Here is a 24277-nt window from a genome sequence, read left to right as displayed (position 1 = left end):
ACGTTCTCGCCCAGCTGCCCAACCCCCCCCTCCCCTGGGAGGGGGGTAGTAACGGTAACAACGGCCCCAGGCCCAGGCGGTTCGGTGACGTCACAGCCGCATCACGTGGGCGGCCGGAGCACGCGGCGCCCCCCCCCCCACCCCGCCTCCGGCTCCCCCCTCCCCCCCAGGCCTCGCCCCGGCCAAGGAGGCCTTTACCTTGGCGTGCTCCTCGCGGAGGCGGCCCAGCTGCGCGGCGCGGAGCGACGGGGCTGTGCCGGGGGCCTCCATGCCCCGGGCCGGGCTCCTCAGCAGGGCGAATGAGTCCTATAGAAATGTTTGTGCAGGGTGAAGCGCCGGCTCCGCAGCCGCATCCACGCGGGGGCCGCCGCCGCCGCTGCCGCCTGGGCCCGGGGAGCCGCTGCCGCCGGGGGAAGCATCTCACACTCGCATTCTGGGCCCGGCACCAGCTGCACCGAGGGGCCGCGCGGTGCCTGCAGCCGGGTCCCGCCGCCGCTGCTGCCGCCGCCGCCGCCTGCTGCACTCTGGGTAGCGCCGCCGCCGCTGCCGCCGGAGGAGGCACCAGGCAGCGAGCGAGCGAGCGAGGAGAGGCGGACGCTCCCCCCACCCCACCCCACCCCCCGGCGGCGCGGGCTGGGCGCGCACGGGCCTGGCAGGCCGCGAGGCAGAGACCGTGGGGCCCCAGAAAGATGCGCTCAGGTAAAGATCACCGCACTTGTAGCGTGGGACTTCGTACTGTTCTTGGCTGGGGGGGGAATGACATCAACAGTCGGGAAGTACAGCCGCTTCCTGGCAAAAACATCCCCCCACCACAAACAAAAAAATTAAAAATTGGGTCTCCCTAAAATTTGCCCTGTATCTGGGTGCATGAAGAGTTTCCCGGGGGTCCCCGTTCTTCTGGCGCGGTTTAGTCCCCACCGAGGTGTTGGGGCATAAAGGTGTTGGGGCTCCCGCGGCCGTACGGCTGAGGGCAGGCGAAACTTGGGAGCATCCGAACCCCAAGCCTCTGGGCACGTAGGATGCTGGCCAAAAGACTTTGGAAATATCTGAAGCCCCTGGTGGGGGTGGAGGGCGTTTGCCGGTTGTAGGGTCACTTATGGCTCTGGACTGACTCACGGGTTTGGACTGGATTTGGCTTGGAACAGGAAAAATGTCTTTAAAAAAGAAAATAAACCTGCTCCTTGTGACAGGCCATTGGATGTGCCACGGATCCTAGCTCAGTGCCTGCCCGAAACTGTACAGCTGCCTTCATAACTAAGGGTGTATTGGTGATTGGTTGGGACAAATAAAATGCAAACCAGGGACAGGACTGAGGGTCAAAGCCTTAAAACAAGTCCTCCAAGGGTGGACGTGGAGCAGGGCACACGGGCCCTCAAATGCCTCCCAGAAGCCAGTGAAACTGCCCAGAGACGTCAGCAGACAAGGGACAGGAAAACGGCTCCACGGTCACAGGGGTCTTCCCAGGCCTGTGCAACAACAGGTCTTTTGATCTGCCGTTCTGTGACTGAGCCAAAGCCCACCGAGTAGAGCTATAAGCCCAGGTTAGTGATGCGGGCCACTAAGGACATATCACTGACAACAAAAAAAGGTCAGAACAACAAAAAAAGAAAACCAGGAAGGGAGTGAAAGTCGAGGGTTCAAAACAAGTGGTCCAAGGGGGGACATGGAGCAGAGCACATCACCCAGCACGCGCTGGCCCTTGCTTGCATCCAAGGAGCCAGTGAAACCACCCAGAGGCGTGAGCAGGCAGGACAGGAGAACAGCCCCACAGTCATGGGGGTCCTTGGCCCTGTGCGCCATGGGCCTATTTCTTGCTGAGGGGCCCTGGGCCAATGCCCACAAGGAAAAGCTACAAGCCTGCCTTAGAAAGGGAGGCCCCTAGATAGCAATCAATTGTTGCCTTGGGACAACTAAAGGCATAAAAGGGATGGGAGTGATAGTCAGAGGCTTAAAATAGGGCCATCAGTTACTCGCAGTTAACTTACACAATTAACACAAAAATAAAATTAACACTTTTTTTTGTTTAAATCACATTAATCACACATTGTTTTGACCAGTGGAGCAGGCAAGCTCCAGACTAGACGGACCCCATGTGCACAGCCCTGCCCCTGGCCTGCCCCACACTTGCTCCAGACTCACCTGCCCACGCTGATCAGTGTCAGTGGCCAGGCAGAAGCTGCTACTCAGCACCAGGGGGGAAAACAGCTCCTTCCCCATCACCACTGCCAGGCCCTTCTTGCTGCAGCTGCCCAGAGTTCACCCCAAGTCTGTATCCAAGAAGCCAATAAAACTGCCCGGAGACATGAACAGACAAGGGACAGGAAAATGGCCTCATAGTCGCTAGGCGTTCTGGCCCGTGTGATGGAAAACTTTTTAACACATCAGGGAAAGTTGCAGGCCAGGCGTGCCATAGAAACTATAAACCCCTTTAGTCTTGGGGGTCACTAGTGACAAGAAAATAGGGACAGGAGTGGAGGTCAAAGGCTCATAACAAGAGTGCCAAGGGGGAACACTGAGCAGAGCACACTGGACAAGCTCCCACTGGCCCTTGAACGCATCCAAAGACACAGTGAAATTGCCCAGAGACATGAGCAAACAAGGGGCAGGGAAATGGCTCCACAGTCACCAAGGGTCCTCCTGGCCCTGTATGACACTGGGCCAAATGGCCCTATGGTCTGACCAAGTAAATAATGTTGGGGGGGGGCTTGAGTCTAAGAAGGCTGAAAAGTCCTGATCCAGCCAGGAGATTGAGTCGTTGGATCCCAACTCCCAAGCCTCAGCCATTAGATCTTCTAGCCATCAGATCATAAACCAAAAAACCACTGGACCCTATGGCCATCACTGAGCCTGGGTCAAATCCATCCGACGGTTAAGAGAGCTGAAAGCACAGGATCCTTTGATATGTGCACAGCACAGATCTTTTTGGGTTCTACTGCTGTTGCACCCAAATGTAGAGCCCATCAGATTCAAAATGCCCTCCTGGTGTCATGCCCCATGGCTGTCAAAATAAAGAGCCACCAAACACGTTTTATCCCAAAATCTCCAACTCGGAGCAGACTCACATCTCCTGTATTCCAGATAGCAGATCCATCAGGTCCACCAGACCCACACTACAGAGCTGTGAGATTCCAGATCACAACCACACTGTATTTATTTCAAACACACTAGATTGTATATCAGACAAGTACTGAATAACAAAATTAACAAGAGTCCACACAACAGCTTCAGTAGATTTTAAATCCCCATTATTTCATTTCAAATCAGCAAAGTCTTTTATAGTACATAAAAGCTCCATTGGGTCTCGGATTACAGATTCACCAGATTAATTATGCTACATCTTTTTTGTTTACTTTTTAAATAAAATACCTATAAATTCTCAGCTAAAAATGCTGCATAGTCAGTAAAGTTTATCTTATTTGTCTTTCAATGTCCTTGTTCCTGGTGCTGTTAAATTTGACCATAAATGTACTTTTAGTTCTTAATTTTCTTGGCTTCTTTTTTAAAAACCTATATTTTGCAGTGTTTCCTGGAACCAATACAACCTTTATATGTCTTTTGAGCTTTTACAGGGTTTAACTTCCACAGCATAGTAAAGCATTTATGTAATTTTTGTAGCCCTCTTTTCCTTCAAAAATTATACCTCTCCTTTGACTTTGAATGTTGTCATGCAACAAGGTGTTTGAAAACACCAAGATGACATTTCAAGAACAGACCTAACGATGGAAAAACAAAAATGGAGCATATTCCTAAAATATGTTTTTTGCTTGTTTATGCTACATTTTACCCATTTAGATGACTATAGTATCCAGCATATGCTAGGCTGTAGGTTCTCAACGGGGAGCTGCAGTCATCCCTTTTTTTTAATATATCTAGATTGGAAGGAGGTTCTGAAACATAAATCGTTCTTACTTGTCAAAAAGACAGATGATATAGAACCAGGTGAAAAGAAATGTGCTACCCTCAAATCCAAATACTTTATGGACATGTCGTTACACACCAGATTATTCCCAAGGATACAGATCAACATTTTCCTTGTTCTGTACATGAAGAATATACAAATATTTTTTTTTAAGTTTTGAAAGATGGAGGCCCCAGTTTTTATCCCAGCCTTATACTGATCTTCAAGTGTAAGTTTGCATTTGTAGTCAGATTTCTAAAAGAGGATGAAGAGCTCTTGAGATTTATGCTGGAGTTTATAGTGTACATGAGACATCCGTACATGTACAACAATTTCTTGAGGCCCTTTGAATGAACATGATACCTACACACATATCCTACAGAAAGCAGCTGATTAGCAAAAAGACCATTCTTTCTTACTTTAAATATTTTATGTAAATCTTGCATTCTTTCTAAATACTCATACTCAATAGCTTCCTTTCAGTCTGCTTAGTAGCTCTCTTGAACATTATTAGAAATAGTCCAATTAAGTAATTAACCTTATCATCAGAGGCTCACTGATGCATGGTAGTGAGATACTATGGATATGGATTTATAATTTTTTTGGAAAGATCCCATTTTGTTTCACAAATGAATCTGAAGACAACCCGAGTATGCAGTATTAAAATATTTTTCAATTTAAAATTTGAATCTTTCAGCTGACATAAAAGTCTAAAATCACCATGAACCAAACAGGGGAGCCACAAAGTGGGAATCGTATGCCACAAGCCACTGTTTTATATCTGATAAGTAAAGTGAAAAAGCACGCAAGCAGGTCCTGTGTGTCAGTTATACAGACTTTTCACCATTTAGCATGCCTTTAATCCATTGATTAGTCACCAGATTGTATCACGGTGGATGATATTGGCAATTGGCCCAATTAAAAGGGCCCATCATTTATTAGACTAGTAACTATATAGGTGCAGTTTTACCAACTATAATATTGGGTAGTTTACTGGGCTCTGCTGCACATTTTGCATTTCATCTGCCAAATAAAAATGTTTTAATAGCGACAAGCAGATGGTATGCATCATTTGCCAAAGAAGAACAAGAAGCGTCTCTTGGCCAAATTCTGTCTGGACTGATAACCTGAGCAAAACCATAGTCATTGATGGACTCACATGGATATCATACAAGTTAGATCAGAATCTGGCCCTTTAATTGCAGAATTTAAGTGACTTGTTTCTCATGTTAAATCTCTCAGTGATTTGTGTTTCCCCCAACGATACTCTGAGCAGATTGGGGTAAAATCCATGCAGTAGCAGCCCAGGGACCAATTTATGAAGCAGAGAAACTGAATTGACACATGGGAGCTTTGAATGCTCTCATGGCTAGGGGTCTACCCAACTCGAGGAGGCAGCCAGCTGATTTTGTGGGCAGATTGCAGGGCTGGCTGCCATTTTCAAGGGCTTATCATGGCAGGGCCCCTCCCCATGCCTTTGATTAGCCAAGGAGCCTTGGTGGCTCTACCCCCACCACTTATTGGTGGAGGGGGTGTCCATTGTATGGCCCCTACCCCTCACTGCTGATTGGCTGAGAGGGCCATCATGTGGCCCCACCCCTCATCACTGATTGGTGGGGAGGGGCAGGACTCCATGACAGCCAGCCCTCTCAGCTAATCAGCAGCGAGGGATGGGAGCAGCAAACATTGCCTGCCAGTCTTCGGGCTGGCAGCCTCCCTCTGCCCTTCCCTGGGATGGGCTGCACAGCCAGGAGGACTGCTGGCTAGCATTGGGGAGCCAGCATTTTATCTTTAGTCATTTTTTTTTCCATATGGTTTTTGCAGAGATAACCCAATTTCATTATTTCTGGAAAGTCCACACAATCATGGTTTGTGTAGGTCCCTACTCATGGACCACTGAAGAATTCCTTCACAACCTTTTGCATCAAATTGGAACCAAATGTTGTCAAGAGTCATAACTCACATGATCACATTGGCTTCCATAAGGAGAAGCAAGGTCTTTTACAGACCTCTCTTCACACATTATAAAATTAGACCCTGATCTTGCAAAGAGATGCACATGGTCAGATATGAGTGATAATAACAGTAACTTTATATAATATGAGCAGTGTCAGCAGATAAAGTTATTAATGTGCATCAAGGTGTCTTCACTGTCAAATAAACTTGGATGCCCTGTTTCTGAGTTACCTCAGTCCTCATGTGGACAGCCGTACTGCAAGGCCATAAACAATTTACTGCATCCTCAGTGCTACACAATCAAATCAATAAGGAGCAGTCACATTTTAATTAACTGAGGGCACTGAGGAGGCTAGAAGAGAATGCTATAGGAAAGTGAGGTGAGGAGTTTATGATTTCCTGTAGGAAGTGCTCCCTGTATCTTCTCATGACCAGATATAACCTATCAGGAACAAACCTCAATGGTGAATGGCCATTTCTGCTCGTCAACTTCTAAGGCCAGCTGCTGACACTGCCTCAGTCTAGGAAAAGCTCAGTCTGAACACCACAATACAGAACATAGAGACTAGAATGGTGTTCCTTGGGACCAAACCTGACTCCAAGGTTTCATGTTTCTTTAACCATGACGGCTGAGCATATGCCATTTCTTCTCCAAATTAGGACATATTTTCTGCACTGATGACTGAATCCTAGCTTTGCACTTTCAATGGACAGTTTATGAAAGGCTGCACTGTAGCTGGAATGAAGAACCCAAAACTCACAGTGTTAAAGCTGTTGTAAGACAGAAAATGGGTCACGGGTCATAAGCTTCACTCTGAATCTTAATTTCATTCTGATTTTAGCACTCTTAATGAGGCACGTATTAACCCTTTAAGGAGATTCTTTTAGATTTTAATGCTTAAACATTTTTCCTTGTCGCCCTTACTTGCCAGAAGGATAACTTGGCTAAAAGCTACTTGATGGTAAATAACTGCCACAGGTTTGCTGATGGATACAGCATTTATTCCTATTTATATATTTCACACTGAAAATGATCATTATTCTCTCTTCTTTCTGCCCTGAGAATCCCAAGAGACTAGAACTATGCCACTTGAATGTGAGATGAATCATCTAGGGATATCATCAAATTTTTATTTAAATAATCTGACTTACTTGGACATTGGTCACATAGCAAATATTACTTCTATTAGAATTCCAGATATGTTATTTTTTATTCATGAGCCCAGTGTTTGCAGGACAGGGCCTAAGTTTGTATTTCTTTCTACTTAGCCTTACTATAGCCATTGATGTTTTGCCACATTTGTGGGATGACAGTATGGTGGAACTGGGCAAGCATTCAGTGTCCAAGAATCTCTAGGTTAAGTGATCAAGCAACTCCATACTGAAGAGCCAAAGAGAAATGCAGCATCAGCATTGCAGTGTTGACAAAGGCATGCTTAACACTGCCCTTTAAAGCTTCTTATGTTCTCTTTCCCTCGTATTTCTTACTAAAGGAAGATAGCCTTCAGGGATAATATCAACATGCTGTTACTTCTGCAGGTCCTTGCTTAGACACTGTAATTACTGTTCAAGTTCTTACTTGTGGAGGCTGGCAAGTTACATGCTCAGTATTACCAAACTTAATGTCTTATCTATCCATACTGTGTTTATCACCGCAATATACAAGCACCATCAAAACGATCAGTCCCCAGGTTCAACTCTTTAGTATGATCAGCTGTTAAGATAGGTCAGTTGTTGCTTGTTTCTCTTCTTCAAGGCTTAATTCTCAGTCACACTAAGCTTGTTTATACCACTCTGACTGTGTGAATGGGCCTGGAAGTGTGTGTAAATGTAATATGTGGCCTTTTTACACTGCCAGAGGAGTGGCTTTGAGAATAAGGCTCATATCAAGATGCAGAAAAAAATGAGGAAATTACCCCCTCTTCCCCCTCCCAGAAAAAAAACCCCACACACACGCTGTGATCACAAGTAGAAGGCAGGCCAAGGTAGCATGGCTAACTTCCTCTCTTTCCATTAAACACATTACAAAAGCACTAGACAGACGACATATTTTCCTAGTGAAGGGCACCCTAAGATTTCTCCTCTCTATCACAAGAAGAATCTAAAAAAGAATCTTTGAAAGCCAAGCTAGCTCACAGTTAATGTGCATTACATTATAATTTTATTATATGTTTGCTAATAATAATAATTAAAAATTAACATAATTTATTTTTATGACACCTGTATGTGGTAAAGCTCTAGGCACCTCAGAAAAAACAGTTGACTCTCTCTTTGCTCTAACACTATGAATGCTGTCCTAGTTGGTTTAGTACATGAAACTTGGATGGTTTATTTGTATGCTTGGTAGTTGCTTCTGCCACCTTTGATTAGTATCACCTAGAAATCCCAGCTTTTCTGCATGTAGTCACACCCAAGAGGAAAGCCGGATTCAGAAAAGATTAGTGTCACTTTGCTTTTTTTCCTCGTCTTCTTTCTGTAAAGGAGGAGAGCTTTCTGATCATATCAGTATATTAGCAAAGGTAGCCTAGATAGTTGAATACCTTAAGGACCTAGATCTCCACTCATATACAGCAGTATTAAAGGTAGCATAACTTTGTTGACTTCAGTGGTGATTTATACCTGCATAAGTGACATGAGAATCAGGCTCTGAGACTTTGACTAGGGATAATAACATGTTTTTGGTGCTTTTTAGCACCTTACACATATGGTGCCAAATTTATTTTACCATTAAAATTAAGAATGTTACATCAGGGATAAATTTGGCCCATGCTCTTTATTACTGTATCCATTTGTTGAGGTAATTACAGGGTGATGTGATGACAGCGTTAATGATATAATTATACAGACATAAGGGGCTACATTTTTGTCTTCTAAAACTTCACTTGCGATTTTGCAAATGCACTTTTTAACTCACACTGTTTGCACACACAAACTCCTTTTGTGCATACAAACTAGATAAGACACCTAATGTGTGCACATACATACTCTCAATTTTACAAGCTATGTTGAGGCTCTGTGGGAGGTCTGACCCATCAAAGTTTATGTGATAATGTAACTGTCATCTTTAGTAACCACTAGTTATGTCTGCATGAGATGCTTAACTACACAGCAGCATAGTTTACTGTGTAGTAAGTGTGCACGTCTTCATGTGCACACTTACTGCGCAGTAAATGATGCTACTTGCAAGTAAGTTTGCTGCCTGCAAATGCAGGTAGCAAATTTACTCATGATTCATTACTGTACAGTAATGCATGTATAGAAGCTGACCAGGAGCAAATTTGTTCGTGGTCAGCCCTGCCACTAGCCGGGCCGGCCTGCGGCTAGCCCCAGGGTTCTGGGCTGGGAGCCCCTCTTGCCCCAGGTCTGTGGTGCCTCTGTGACAGCCCCTGCATCAGGTCCTTTAAAAGCCTACAGGCATTTTGAGCCCTGGGGTGCACATACAGGGAGCCTGAGGGCACTCCAGGCCCCTGTGTCCCCCTGGGCAGGCCGAAGTCTAGCTGTGCCAGCCTGCATGCACCCCAGCACTGCTGCCTGGCATCACAGTGTTGCCCAGCTCCCAGGCCCATGCCATCCAGACATACAAGGTGCTATAGAGTGCTGCAGACTCTAGCCATGCCTACTAGCACCCAGGCCCAGGAACCTGCAGGTGTTGTGGGGCATTGCCTTAGCCACGTGGTTGTCAGTCCCATGCCTTCCCCCTGTGCTGGGTGCTGCAGGCAGTTGCCCAGTCCTGGCAACACAGGGACAGCTGCACAAAGGCCCAGAGAGGTGGTGTAGGACCCCTGATGATGTCGTCCTTGCCCACACATATGCCCATACCCACTACCCAGTGCCCCATCTGGTCTGTGGAGGAGACCGGTGACCTTGTGGCCCTGGGGGGTGAGAAGGGAGTGCAACACCAGTTCGCGCTGGGTGGGCATTCCAACACCCATGTCCATGAGGGCCTGTCAGGCCGGATGTAGGAGTTTGAGCACAACTGTCAGCATGGCAGTGCTGCATAAAGGTCGAGGCCTTGTGGGCACAGTGGGTCACCATGACCAACCACAATCGTCAGTTGGAGAGTGCCTTCAAGTCCATGCCCTTTATGTGGCAACTGACAGCCATCCTTGTGCCCTGGGACCCAGGCTGCAGCTGTGCTGTGTACATCAGCATGAGTGGCCTGCCCAAGCCCCCACCCCTGCCTGCACCCATGGTGACCTAGAGAGGGCTCTCTGGGTCTGCAGCAGCCTGTACCCCCAAGCTTCCTAGCCACAGCCTCCACCAGCAGCTTGGGGAGCCCAGCTCAGAGCATGCCCCAACAGTTATACAGCCCCAGGCCCAGCCACAAGGCATAGCCAGCTATGTCGCTGCCAGCTGTGCCAGCTTCTTCCAGGGTGGGGAGAGGGGTCTGACCAGGCACCTGTGTGCTGTGCCCCGCTGTCCAAGGATAACGCCTGGAGCTGCACACCATGGCCACCAGGTGGGACCGAGTGGAGCTGCCAGCCACACCAGCCCCAGTCACATGGTAAGACCTCCCAGCCCACCCACACTCCCCTGGCTCTGGGTTCACCCCACACACACACATAGCATTCAGGGAGACAGGAGATGGTGCAAAACTTTATTGAGCGGCCTGTGCCCCCATGGCATTGGCGTCACACACTGAGGAATGCATTGATGCCAGCACTGATGTCCTCTTAGGCTGCAGGAGGTCAGGGATATGTAGCACAGCCACAGTTAGCCCTCCGGGTGGTGGTGAAGCTTGTGGGGCAGTCCAGGCTGGCCTCCTGCACCATCCAAGCGCAGGGCACCATGGCAATCAGCAGCAGTATGGCATAGTGGATTGGCACCCCTCAGTTCATGCAAACACCTCCTTTGGCACTGTCTGCGACATGCAGCAAGGGCATGCTCGGGGTGCAGCACCGGTGCAGGGGGAGGGGGGCTAGCCCCAGGGCGCCTCCCTGGTAAGGCCCCCTGCAGGCAGGGTGAGGTCATGGGCAGCTCCTTGTCCTTGTCATGCCTGGGTGCCATGGGCAGGAGCATGGGTGGCCTGCAGGGGGAGAGGGGTCTGGAGCCACAGCAGCAGGTGCTTTCAGGGGGCGGGGGAGGTAAGCTGCCTGCAGCCAGCACCCAGTGGCCCACCTGGGAGGAAGTAAAGTGCCACCTGCAGCAGCCAGGAACCCCTGGCCCAGCTCCTGCCCTGGGTTATAGAATAATACAAAACTAGGGTTGGAAGGGACCTCAGGAGGTCATCTAGTCCAACCCCCTGCTCAAAGCAGCACTATCCCCAACTAAATCATCCTAGCCAAGGCTTTGTCTAGCCAGGTTTTAAAAACCTCCGAGGATGGAGCTTCCACCACCTCTCTGGGTAACCTGTTCCAGCATTTTACTTCCCTCCTTGTAAGAAAATTCTTCCTAATATCTAACCTAAACTCCCCTTGCTGCAACTTGAGACCATTGATTTTTCACCTAGCTCTGGTGTTTATAAGAATATGGAGCAGGCCACCCCTTTGGGCCTTGGGAAACACAGAAATTCTGTGTGCAGATGCAAAGCGAGTTTAATTTCCAGGCCTCCAGGGTCCCCTGTCCCTCAGTCCCTCCCCCCACCTGTGCCCAGGCCTGCTGTTTGCCCCAGCTCCACACGGGCTCTGGGCTGGTGTTGCCTACAGTGGGGCCAAGACTGCACGCTAGCCCTGCTGGCCTTGGATACCGGCTGCCAGAGGAGGAGCTGTCTATGCCAGGAGACGACGGACCACTGTTGCCCCTGGCTAAGCTGTCCATCCACTGGGCCAGGAAGTAGTACCAGTTTGGTGTTAAGAGCAGCAAATCTACTGCCAAGTCCCTGCAAGTGTAGACACCTTCCTGGGAGCATTTACTCACAAGTAGTTTACTTGCAAATAAACTGATCTCAGATCAAATGCATGTGTATATGTCCCCACTTGCTTAGATTAAGCTGAAACATTCAGTTTCCTGATGACAGACTTATATTGGGAGGGCTCTGAGCTGAGAATGGCATTGTTGAATCCTCTGTTACTGGGTGGATGTTTCTTCTAATTATTGACCACAAGCATTATGTTTTTTTTGCAATAACAAGAGACAGGCAGGGTCAGTCTGACACCGTTAGACTCCTAGAAAGCTGTCCTCTTTGTTTTTCATTTTATAATGCTCTTTGACTTAAAGGCCACAAAGGAGGTATGCTTGCTAATTTGTATTTCACACTATCTCAGTTCAAAATGATAAACTGACATTTGCTTTGTATAAGCACATTCCCTTCCTATATTATGATGAGCCAGGCCTCTGAATCACCTCGATTTACCACAGCCTTAAAATGCACTCCAACCTCTTACCTGAGTTTCTGATGCTGACATTTGCCTTAGCATTTAATTGTCAAAGTTGGGAGAGTTTTTAGCACATATTTATTTTAAAATGTTGCTTATCCTTCCGATTGCAAATTTTCATTCATTTCTGATAACTAAGTTGATTCTATTGAACATGCAACTATCTAGTCACCTTAATAACATATTCATTGGAAAACTAAGCATTTTTCCTAATGAAATTGCATCTGTTGTCCTACCTTTCCCTACCATCCACTCCTTCCATCTTTTCATCTTTGTTTTGGTTGTGCCATACCTATTGCTCTAACATACTCTATTCTGTTGCCTAAGGCATCTTCTGTTTACTGACTCTCTACCAGTTTTAATTCCTCTTGGTCAAATTCCAAATGCTATTAAGCATTACATTATTCTTTATTACAAGCAAAAAATGTGGTAAGGCTCTGAAACCAACTGAGAGAAGCCAGAAACTGTCCTTTACTTATGTCACTGCAGAAGCAAAGATAATGTTAGGACTCAAGCAGGTAATTTCATTTACATGAATAATACTGTTGATTTCTGTGGAACTATTTGTATGGTTAAGGGTGTCACATTTGAATAAAGTTGTAAGATTGTGCTCTAAGAACAAATCCTGCAGAATTCTATAGCACAGGAGACTTACAGTGTGATGCAAAAACTCTACCTGGAGAGGCCTTACTTAGAGTACTGTGTCCAGTTTTGGACCCTATACTTCAAGAAGGATATGGACAGTTTGAAAAGAGGCTATTGCAGGACAACAAAAATCATCAGGGGCCTGGGAGGCAAGATGTATAAGGAAAGGCTGAAAAAAATGGGGGCTATTTAGCCTGGAGAAGTGAAGACTGAGGAGGAATTTGATAACAGTCTTCAAATACCTAAAGGATGATTATAGAAAGCATGGAGACAGGCTTTTCTCTGTGGCCATAAGGGACAGGACTAGGAGCAACGGCCTCAAGCTGCAGCAAGGGAAATTTAGGCTAAATATTAGTGGCAACCATCAATCCTCCTGGATCATGATGTATGCATGAGGGCCACCCAGACCATCAATGCATATGCTTGGGTAGGAATTTTTAGAGGAGTGGAGGCTGCCCAGACCTTCCATCCTCTCTTTAGGCCACTGAGACAGTATCCAAAGATCAGACTGAATCCAGATGTTTGGTGCTTCCATACCTGTAGTTGTATAAGTGTCTGGGAATCAAACCCAGGTCTCTTGTGGTATAGGCAATCCAGGCAGTCCATGTCTGTCAGTGCCCTTTGTTCACCAAGACTCAAGACTCATAAGATAACTCTGTGCGCCTTTGCTGCCACAAACTGATATTGCTTGTGACATATATATTTTGAACCACAGCATTCTCAATAGCCAGGATGGCCAGCAAAGATAGTCTGTCATCTCCCATAGTTGTTCACAAATATGTTCTTATGAGCTTCAGCTTTGAGAAGCTCTGTTCACTGTTCACCAGCAAATATGGGCAGGGTTAACAGGATCCTGAGTGCTATCCTGAGTGTTTGAGAAGTTGTCATGAAATTCATTGTTGTTAATAAATTGTGGAACTTCTTGAGGAGCACTACAATCTGTTGGAAGTAGAGTTTGGAGATGGCAAAGTTCTTCCCTGAGGTCAGCACTCTTAATGTCAGAGCTCCCTCCATATGTCAATGCACAATGATGGTCCTTACCTTGTTTCTTCAAAATTTCTTTATCAGTCACATCATGTTATATAGAACGCTCCAAACATGCACATTTGATTCATTTGCTCAAACTGTTCTTCTACAGATACTTTCACCGTGTCTATAGGCTGGTTGAAAAATTCAAGTTTGAACTTGATTTCTGGATTGTTAACTGTTTCATCTTCACATTCATAGCCGAATTGATGCTTTTATGATGTGTGTGCAGGGCTGGTTTAGATCAACACCAAGATTTTTAGATACTTCCTTAGCTGTTGTCATAGATTCTTCATACCTGACTTCCCTGTAGTTTACAATACAGTCACCACAGGCCTTTTTTAACATTTGTGGCTGTAACAGTGTTGAAATTTTTCTTGATTTGCATGCTTTTGCTCACCACAGTGACTTAAAAAAGGATATAGAACCATGCTACAATGTAGACAAGAAACTTGAATTTGGTGAGTTGACATGCCAAGGTGAGCATTTCCTGATGGATGCCAGTGTGTGCTTGTTCTAATTCAGCCAATGCAATGAGGGCATCAAGGACTTTAGTTATTTGGTATCAAATAGCTTTAATGCTTTCAATTCTGCATTCCCAGCATGTTTCATTTACTGGCTTAGCAGTGACATTGACATGATCTGTGAAATTCTTCCAACAATGAACAGGGTCAGAGAACAGAATGTAGATCTTTTGAAGAATCCCAAAGAGGGACTTGGACTTCCTTGAAGATTTTGCAACATCCACCACCACAAGACTGAGTGGCATCCACATAGAAAGAAAAATGCTCTTGGGTTTTGATTCAGGATTCTTGCCCATACACCCTTGTTTTCCCCTTCATATTTACACCATTGTCATAATCTTGGCTTTGGCAGTCTCAGATATTTATGTCATATTCCTTCAGAGTAGTAAGTATAGTATCAGTTAGTCCTTCCCCTGTGGACTTGTCCACTGTTTTGAAACCAAAAAATGCTCCTGAATGGTCACTTTGCCATCTGAAGTGTCAAGGAACCTAACAGTGAATCTAACAGGATCCTATTTTATCCTTTGCTCTGCCTTAACCTACATTCAGCAGGAATTGATATGACTAATCAACTTTTCATGACACATGAGAATCTGAGACATATGCTGCCAATCATTTAACCCCTCAAATGCTAGGGATGATTTTGGATTCAAGTCAAAGACCTTGCAGCAGAAACAGAAAATCTTGTCAGTGGACTCTGAGTAAAGCAATAAGTACCACTTCAGAACTTTGCCATTTTCAAGATTTCTGAATAAAAAATGTCACAGAAAAGTGGTGATTCTGCTTACCCAGAGGTAAATCTGTGCCCTTTACTTTTGGTGGATCACTGGCCACTAGCAGATCTCAATTTTTGCGCATTAGATTAGGCCATAGAGCAGGATCAGAAATGGCATCACCAATGTCTATAATGGGAATCATTTTATTTTTATAACCAGTGATATCATTAGTTTGGTCCAGATGAAGAATTTCTGTTTCATTTTGGTCTCTGTATCTCTTGTGATGATTCTTGGAAGCTGAATTGTGGATTGTCAATGCATTTTTCATCTGATGTCCCTGCTGTGACCATCTCACTACTACTGCACGGGGTTGTCATTAACAGATTTCAAGTATTTTTTCATTATGTCTGCATTTTTATTCATTGTAGTCATTAACTAAGCTTTTTGTTTCCTGTTCTGCACTCCTGACATCCTCTTCTTAGGTATTTGTGGGCACCTATACATGTGCAGTGAGACTGCTCTGACACACTCTAATTACAGCACGTCCAAGCAGATTTGATTAATTACTGCACTCCAGCAGACCCCAGCATCATGTGTATCAGCATCCCTATGCTAAAAGATGGTGGTGGGGGCTCTTGCACACACTTGCACAGCCTGGCACACATTTTCACATGCTTGTACACCCTTGCACACATTGGCACATGCTTGCACACCCTTGCATAAGCTAGTCATATGTTCCAGATTGGCCAGGACAGTCCCAGATTTTGGAGACTGTCTCAGTATCCCAGCCCTTGGAGAAAATTGAAGCAAAAGTCCCAGATTGGTGGGAACCCACTCAGACGTGCCTGGCTTCTGAGTCAGGAGCCACCCTTCCAGGTGGGTTCCCACCAATCCAGGACTTTTGCTTCAGTTTTCTCCAGGGAGCCCAGCCAATAGGTCTGGACTCTGCTGGGTTTTGAGTGGAGTCATTTGCTCAGTAGAGTAATCACTTGCCCAGGGGAGGGTGGGGACACAGGAAGGAAGAGTCTGGGGTCATTGCCCAGCCTCACTCTTGGGAACTGTGGGGTCAGGGCTGTGTGTGTAGGTATGAGTGAGTTTTTAGTTGTAGCCATGTTCGTCTAAGGAGATAGGCAGGCAAGGCTGTTTGAGTAGATGTGATATCTTTTATTAGATCAACTGAGTAGTTGGAGAAAAGTTCTTAGCAAGCTTTTGAGCACAATCACCCTTCTTCAAGCATAGGAAGTTTCTGCTATTCTGATGCTCCAAGGAATGAAAGAAGCTGGAAGTGTAACAGGATGTCAATGAGAATGTAAATAGGTAGAAATTAGGAAAAGAAAAGGTAGAGCTGGGAAGCGGGGAGGGGAAGCAGCTGGGAAAGAAAGGCAAGTAAAGGAAACTACAGTAGTAATAATTCAAGGGAGAAAAGAGGCTGACTGTGAAAAAGTAAATAGCTGGAAATTAGGAAGACAAAGGGCAAAAAAGGAAGGGAGGGGAGGAAGGGCGGGAAAGAAGAGTTTAAGAGGTCAGGTCTAGCAGGTGTCTGGTGAATCAGATGTCTGGTAGGTTGTAACGTATCAAAGATCCAATGTCTATAGTCCATGATTTTTTGTATCCAGTAGATTTATGAAGTGAAGTTCGTAGGCTCGTCTATGAAAGGTGTTTTGTAAGTTCCCTTTGAGGATTAGAACTAAGAAATTGGAGAGAGTGGTTATCTTGTGAGAAGTGTGTACCCACAGGTCATTTGGTATTTTTGTCTTCAATAGATTTTCAGTGTGCATTCATTCTGATGCGTTCATTCACCTGTATGTGTGAGTGGTATATAGGAAACACATCCCATCAACTTGACAGGTGCCATGCGCATGCTGCCATCTTGGAACTAGAAGTCCTGCCCTTGTTTCCCTCACATAGTGGGTGACTTCAGAAACCCTACCTCCCTATCCCCACATCACATGGTGAGGGACATCAGAAAATCTGCCCCCACCCCTCAGTCACAGGTGCATGACATCAGCCCTGCTCCCCAAGCTGCCATTTTGGTGTCCATTTTGACTACAGTGTTGGTCCCAGAATTCCCTGCCCCTATCATATGGTGTGTGACACCACCTGTTTCATGGTCCATGATATCAGAAGGGTCATCCATCAGACCCCAAAGCCCACCCTTCATGCTGCACAACCCACCCTAGACCACATGGCACAGGCATGACCTATCAAATAGCAGGGGGTTGTAACCCCTCTAACAATGCACCTCACCACCGTCAACCAATTGGTGGGGGGTTTCAGAGGCCTTGGATCTCTCTGAGAAAGGCACCAAACCAGCCAGAGCAAGTGGAGGGGTGGGGTCTAGGCTTCAAGCTGCCAGTCTGTCTGTTTTCCAAAGCAGACCATGTGTTTTTCTGAGACTGCAGTAAGGCAGACAGAAGCAGATATGGATTCTTACATTACACTGGTTAAACCCCTTGTCCTCACTTTGCCAACTTGTCAGGTGCCTACAAAGAAACTGTTACTGTAGTGTTAGTCCTGAGGAGGAGGGAAGATTAAAGGAAGTAGCCCAAAGACTCTGAGACACCTGAACCTGATCAGGAAGCCCATGAGAGCACGCAGCAGCAGGCCTTTTGAACCAGAGGCCCAGATTCACACAGCAGACACAGAGGATTCGGGAGAAGAGAGGTGCCTTATGCCAGACCCTGAGTGGGAAGAAGATGTCAACAATGGAGCAGAGATGCTGGTAAGAGGCGTGAAGCATGGCTGTGGTGGAGGATACAATGCTTTTAAACACAGTTCATTTTACAGAAAAAACTTATTACTACTCTTTATGGGTGATTAGTGAGGAAGATAGGCCTTTGTTATCTTATACTAAACATTTAATTGGCACTAGAAATTATAAAACCCTGCTTAGAAGAAGGGTTTACCAAAATTTTTTTAAATGTATTTTTACTGGTGTACTTTTGCTTTTTCAGGAGATTTGGGGGGGGAGGCGGGGGGAGAATTAGCCCTGTGAGTGTATTGTAAAGATAAAACCAGCCAGACTTAGCTGTCATTAGAAATTATGAAAGCCCTTCTTAGGAGAAGGAGGGTTTCGAGGGAAAAAAGCAGTAAATATTGTACGGATTTGATGGAAATAAAGACTTATAAAATACATTCTCACAGGTGTCGTGTATGCTTGCTTCTGTTTCTTGGGGGTGGGATGGGAGCATGTCAAAATGAAACCAGCTTACGTAACTTGAAGAAGGCACAGGTCAGCTATGTAAGTGTGTTTTAAGGATAAAACTAACTTATATAACTAGAGGGTCTTAATGAAAACAATTTTAATGGTAACTTTGTTTTAAAATAGAATTTGGTATATGCATATTTGGAGGATTTAACTTTAAGAAAACACTTTTTAATGGTGACTTTGTTGTCCCACAGAGTTTGATATATGTTTATTATTATTACTACATACACACACACACACACTCTATTTCATTTTCTGTATTATTCAGTTTTTATTATACAGGGCTTATCTAGTGGGAAAACCACACCCAATTTGACCACAGCAAGATTTAAAAATATTTAAGAAATGGAGGGGTGACTGTGACTATTTGTGACTATGTAAATATAAGCACATTCAGTTATAATACTGCCTGTAGCTGTTTGTTTTCAAATAGAACCCCTTCTTCTAAACTAGAAAAACAGAACAAATGTATACCTTTGTGTCTTTATCCAATAGTGAAAGGTACATTTTTTGAAATAAGCATTTGAAACTTGTATGTGTGGGTATGTGTGTGTGTGCTCACTCACTTCTTGGGAAGGGAGGTTTTGGATGTGTTTTCAGTTAGCCCTTTGAGTGTAGAGATAGAGAGGGTTAAGTCTTTTTTAATTCTGTAGGGTCCTGTAGTGTCCAGTTAAGCTTAGCCATTCATTTGTAGAAAGCAAATTCTTAATGCTGAGAGGTAAATTTTATATTTCCTAAGTGATTACATACAATACCTCCAAAGAAGGAAGCTCTGCTTTGGAAAATCAGTTCCTAAAAATGTGACAAAGGCAGGAAACGGATCAGAGGCCTCTAAAAAATTGTCAGAAAACTATAGACATACTCAGCCTGAGGATCAGAATGCCCTTCTGCCAAAAGGATAGAGCAGAAGGACATGGTTAAAAAAAAAAAAAAAAGAAAGAAAGAAAAAACACAGTATGGTTCCTCAAAGGAAAACATACCACCTACCCCTTAGAAAACCATGTGTGAAAACACAAGGATTCACACCCCAAAAGCTGGCGATCTGGGGGGCATGAATAAGAAAGTCAGGACTCACACACTTTAGAGAAGCTGTTTGAGAAAAACATTTTCATCTGTTTGAGAACAATTATGATCATTGTGAAAACCAAAAGGTGAGGTCTTTGGGAGTTGTGGGCATGGGTGACTGGTGTCTCCCAAGTCTGGGGGGGTCACCAGATCGCTGAACGGGGTGGGGGGGAGCTCCAGCAGCCAATTGCTGACCAGGGTGGGAGGGTCCCCCAGCGGCCGATCACTGAGCCCAGAACCACCAGTGGTGAAACCGGAAAAACCAGAAGTACATTTCCACTGGCACTTCCGGTTTTGCAGCTGACACTTCCATGGGGTGTACGCCCAATCTCAGGGGGTGCATGTGCACCCGTGTATACCCCCTACACGTTGCCTATGATTATGGGTGCCCCTCTCGCCTTGAAAGATTATGAACATTTTGGAAACAAAATGAGGGGATCTTTGGAGGTGCTGGCAGGCATATACGTTGCAGAAAGAGTGTACAGAGTGTTTGGAAAAAATCATGATAATTGTTGGAGCAACAGGGTAGATTTTGTTCAAAGAGGGAGAGTGGTCTGTATGGTCATGGCATGCATCATAGGAAAGGAGGAGGTGATGAACCCTGGGGTGAGAGTGGAGGGCTAGCTAGCAAGTGGTTTGCAAAGCAAAAAGTAAGGGCCTAGATAAAGATGATAGTGGAGAAGGCTAAAAGCCTGTTGAGAAAAAAAGAAAAGAGATCCTCTAGTGATGGTGATTTAGAAAACCATCTGGAGGGTTCCTTGAATGGTCCCCCTCCTCCCAAGCCTGTGGAGAGCAGTGATGGAAACTGTGATTTCGAAGACCCATTAGAGAGTTCCTTGAATGTACCTCCTCCTTCTGAACCTGCAGGGGATGTTTTACTAGGCCTACATATGGTGCGGGTGAGAAGACAAGAGTGGTCTGGGGGGTTGGAGGCACACAGTACGCAGAGGAGTTTCATTTTGTGAATCTGGATCATATGCCATTACATGTGGTATAGGAAGCCATAAGCCAAGGGGTAAACACACTGTAGCAGAACTCCACCAGAAATGCATGCCTGACAGCTATGCCCGTTTATGTATTCAGGCAGAAAGCATGAGGAACTGTTTATATTCTCGAGCTATTAATTTAAATTGGATGTCCCCTGACCTGTTTTTAGAGTGGATCAGTAACCTGTTACAAAGCCAGAGAGAACTACTGTTTGATTCAACACTTCAGCTGATTGTGGTCATTGTAAGAGGCATGGATGATGGAGCTTGTAGAGTAATAAACTCTATCCCCTGTTCCCAGATTATTGCTAAAAAGAGGGTGTATTTAATCAATCTGAATACCTTTGATAATAACCTGTGTTTTGCAGACAGTCTGCTGGCTCTCACAACACATAGAGCCACAGATGCTGAACTGCTAGATGGTACGAGAAATTGTGGTGGTTGGCTCAAAAAAGGTTATGTTCAACAAGGTAGCCTTGTTTGAAGATCTTGTACAGGTTAACATTCCTATAGTAATGCATTAAAAAAAAGGTTTAGGGTATATTTAGAACACACATTTAGAACATGCCCAGATATCCAAATACCTATTTCATTTTGCTGCCTAATGAACATTATTATGGTATTTTGGATGTGAAAAGGGTGTTTGGTGTTGTGGTCTTTGTCAGACATTGTACAGCCATAGCTACATGTGCAGGTTCTGATGCCTTTGCCTGAGCCCAAATAGCATAAACACCATGGGTGAGGCATAGAGGTGCCCTTACTGTAAACTGGCCTGTCATTTCAAAGAGTACTTAGAAAGGCATACAGCTCTGGCCTCCGAAAAGCAGATCAAATGTCTGACTAAAATTTATCATCTCTTCTATGAGTCCCAATTGGCTTTTCCTGTAGACCAATAGAGCTACAACCTGGATACCTGACTAAAGTGTTGTGTGATAAGTGTAAAACTTATGTGAACAAAAAGCACAAGTGCAAAGGGGAGCAGTCCAAGCAGTGTTATGGGGAACTATTGGACATAAATAAGCACCAGTGCTTTATATGCCAGATTACAAACCCTCAAATAGGCATGGGGTACATTTTTTATTATTTTCAATGTATGAAGGTGACAGGAATGCACACGCACAATTGTATTTTCGCAATGAAGCTAAAGACAGAAAAAAATACCTTGGAAAGCCATAGTCAAAAGGTCAAAAAAACCTTATAAAGTTAAATCCAAAAAACATATGGGAATTTAAGGGCAAAGAGTGTCTGTTTAACTTTATTAAAGTCTTTATCGATAAAAACTTCTAGCACTACACCTTTATAGCTCACAATGCCAAAGGCTATGGCAGCTACTTCATCATTAGCCAGAAAAACTTATCAAAGGGAAAAATGGGCATGAAATGAATCGCTCAAGGTGGCAAACTCCTGTGTACAGAAGTGACCAGCCATTTCATATATTCATTACATTTTTGCTAATGAAACTTAGCAAACTTCCCCAGGCAACGGGGTGTAAAGGATGCAAAGGGTATTTCCCAAACTTTTTTAACACAGCAAAAAAACAAAATTATGTGGGGCCTCTCCCAAAGACTATAGAGTTGAAAGTATGATGTCTACTATAGAGTTGAAAGTATGATGTCTCGTGAGAAAGAACAGTTTTTAAAATGGTATCGGGACAACTGTGATAAGACCTTTGACATGCAAAAGGAACTGGCATATTACTGCCAGCAGCGCATAAACATTTTGAAAGAGGCTTGCCACCTCTACAGAAACAAGATTATGAAAATGACACAGCAGGTAGGCATGGTGAAAATAGTAAACTCGAAGAAGTAAAGCACTGCATAGATCCTTTACAATGCACCATGCTGGCCTCCATCTATGGCCATGTACAGGTTTATCCTTTTGGAAGCTCAAGCCATAGAGCTTCTCCCCCCAGATAACTATTACAGACAGAAAAAGAGGCTTTTGACCCCATCTATTCAGTGGCTAATGTACATCTTGGAGAAAGAAAATATTCAAATTCAGCATGCTTTACGGGATGGGAAATTTCAGGGAATTTTAGATGCTTATGTCAAAATTGACAGGAAGATAACAGCCTTTGAATGTAATGGCTTTTTTCCATGGCTGTCACCTGCTACAACCCACTGACGGAGACAACCTATAGATTTTTGAATTACCAGATGCTGTACAAGGCCGATTATCTCAAGAGGACCATTAAAGAGCGTGCATAGATGACTGTTAGAAATGAACAGGGAGCTCTTAGATTTTTTAAGTAGAACCCAACTGCCTTCTTTGATGCCTAGGGATGCACTTTTTGGGGGGAGAAATAATGCTCTCTGTCTTTATTACCAAATTAAACCTGGTGAACAAATTATTAAGATTTTATCAGCCTTTACCCCTTCATAAACAAAATGAAGGAATACCCTATCGGGCACCTTGAAATCATTCATGAGTGTTACATGCTCTTGGGTAACACTAACATCTTTATAGCATGTTTCACCACTGCCTATGCATGTTTAAAGTTGTACGCACTGCTAGACAGGTTGCAAGACTGGTGCCTGTACCACGAAACAGACTCCATGATATTTGTGTGCCATGAGGGTGATTGGAACCCCCTGCTAAGTGATTAGGTGAGCTCACATGTGAAATCCTACCAAAAGAGCACATCATGGAGTTTGTGTCATCTAGTCTGAAAACCTAAAGGTACAAACCGTGTGGGGGAAAAGTTTCCTTGAAGGTCAAAGAGATTACCCCAAATGCAGCCAACTGTGAAAAAGTCAACTTTGAAACCTCGAGATCTCATTTTAGATTATAGGACAAACCCCAAGAGAAACATCCTAAAACAATCATGAGGTAGCAGCTCTCTATCATCAAGAACAAAAAGAGGTGGGCAATAGAAACCAAGGCCCTGAAAAAAATGCAGGAAGTCATTTATGACAAAAGGGTCTTCACAGAAAAATTTAACAGCCTCCTCTATGGTTTTTGTACATGGATACACACTGGAAGCAACCTTTTTCTGTGATTTTGGCAGATCTTAGCAACTGTGGTAAACATTACTTTATAAAAAGCCTTTTGGATTATGCTGATAGAAGGTTGTCTGTCATGCCTGAGAATATCATAGATTCATAGATTCATAGATGTTAGGGTCGGAAGGGACCTCAATAGATCATCGAGTCCGACCCCCTGCATAAGCAGGAAAGAGTGCTGGGTCTAGATGACCCCAGCTAGATACTCGTCTAACCTCCTCTTGAAGACCCCCAGGGTAGGGGAGAGCACCACCTCCCTTGGGAGCCTGTTCCAGACCCTGGCCACTCGAACTGTGAAGAAGTTCTTCCTAATGTCCAGTCTAAATCTGCTCTCTGCTAGCTTGTGGCCATTATTTCTTGTAACCCCCAGGGGCGCCTTGGTGAATAAATACTCACCAATTCCCTTCTGTGCCCCCGTGATGAACTTATAGGCAGCCACAAGGTCACCTCTCAACCTTCTCTTGCGGAGGCTGAAGAGGTCCAGGTTCTCTAGTCTCTCCTCGTAGGGCTTGGCCTGCAAGCCCTTAACCATACGAGTGGCCCTTCTCTGATCATGTGATGCTGTAGCTGTTGCCAACCTTTGTATAAAGAACTGCTTTGTAAATATCCTTTTTTTCAAATTTGTGGAGTGGTTGCCAGACAGTCTCAAGGATGATCACTTGTGTATCTCTAATAAAGTAAATATGGTTGTGGTAGATGATTTGATGGACTCTGCTTGTGAGAGTGGTGAAACTGAGAAAACCCATACCAAGTACATGCATCACAGAAATCTAAGCATTATGTCTATAGTGCAAAATGTTTTCTGTCAGGGAAAAATCTTACTGGTATCTGGTGGTAGATTTAAACACTTCTACCCCAGAGACTTTTAGATTAAGAACCAGGCTTTTCCCTTCTGACCAGCTGGCTGTTTACACTTTTATTTCTGCATGCATAAGCA

At 44.8% G+C, this 24277-nt stretch overlaps 1 protein-coding gene and 1 long non-coding RNA gene across 2 annotated transcripts in view; one reads left to right on the top strand and one right to left on the bottom strand.

Moving 5' to 3' along the window:
• URI1 (URI1 prefoldin like chaperone) overlaps nucleotides 1-425 on the bottom strand; it is a 54927-nt gene extending 54502 nt beyond the window's left edge. The window contains exon 1 of the mRNA XM_014595584.3: nucleotides 199-425. Within this exon, the coding sequence (XP_014451070.1) occupies nucleotides 199-270 (72 nt within the window). The 5' untranslated portion in view covers nucleotides 271-425. The remainder of the gene's footprint in view (nucleotides 1-198) is intronic.
• A 187-nt stretch (nucleotides 426-612) lies between these two features.
• LOC109284478 (uncharacterized) lies at nucleotides 613-18214 on the top strand. Its single transcript, XR_002091957.2, has 2 exons — nucleotides 613-699; nucleotides 17559-18214. It is a non-coding gene; the product is annotated as an uncharacterized LOC109284478 (long non-coding RNA).
• The last annotated feature ends 6063 nt before the right edge of the window (nucleotides 18215-24277 follow it).

This window comes from Alligator mississippiensis, chromosome 10 (assembly GCF_030867095.1).
Source record: "Alligator mississippiensis isolate rAllMis1 chromosome 10, rAllMis1, whole genome shotgun sequence".
Lineage (NCBI taxonomy): Eukaryota > Metazoa > Chordata > Crocodylia > Alligatoridae > Alligator > Alligator mississippiensis.
Note: the sequence above shows the minus strand (reverse complement) of the source record. Positions and strands in the feature narration are given on the sequence as shown.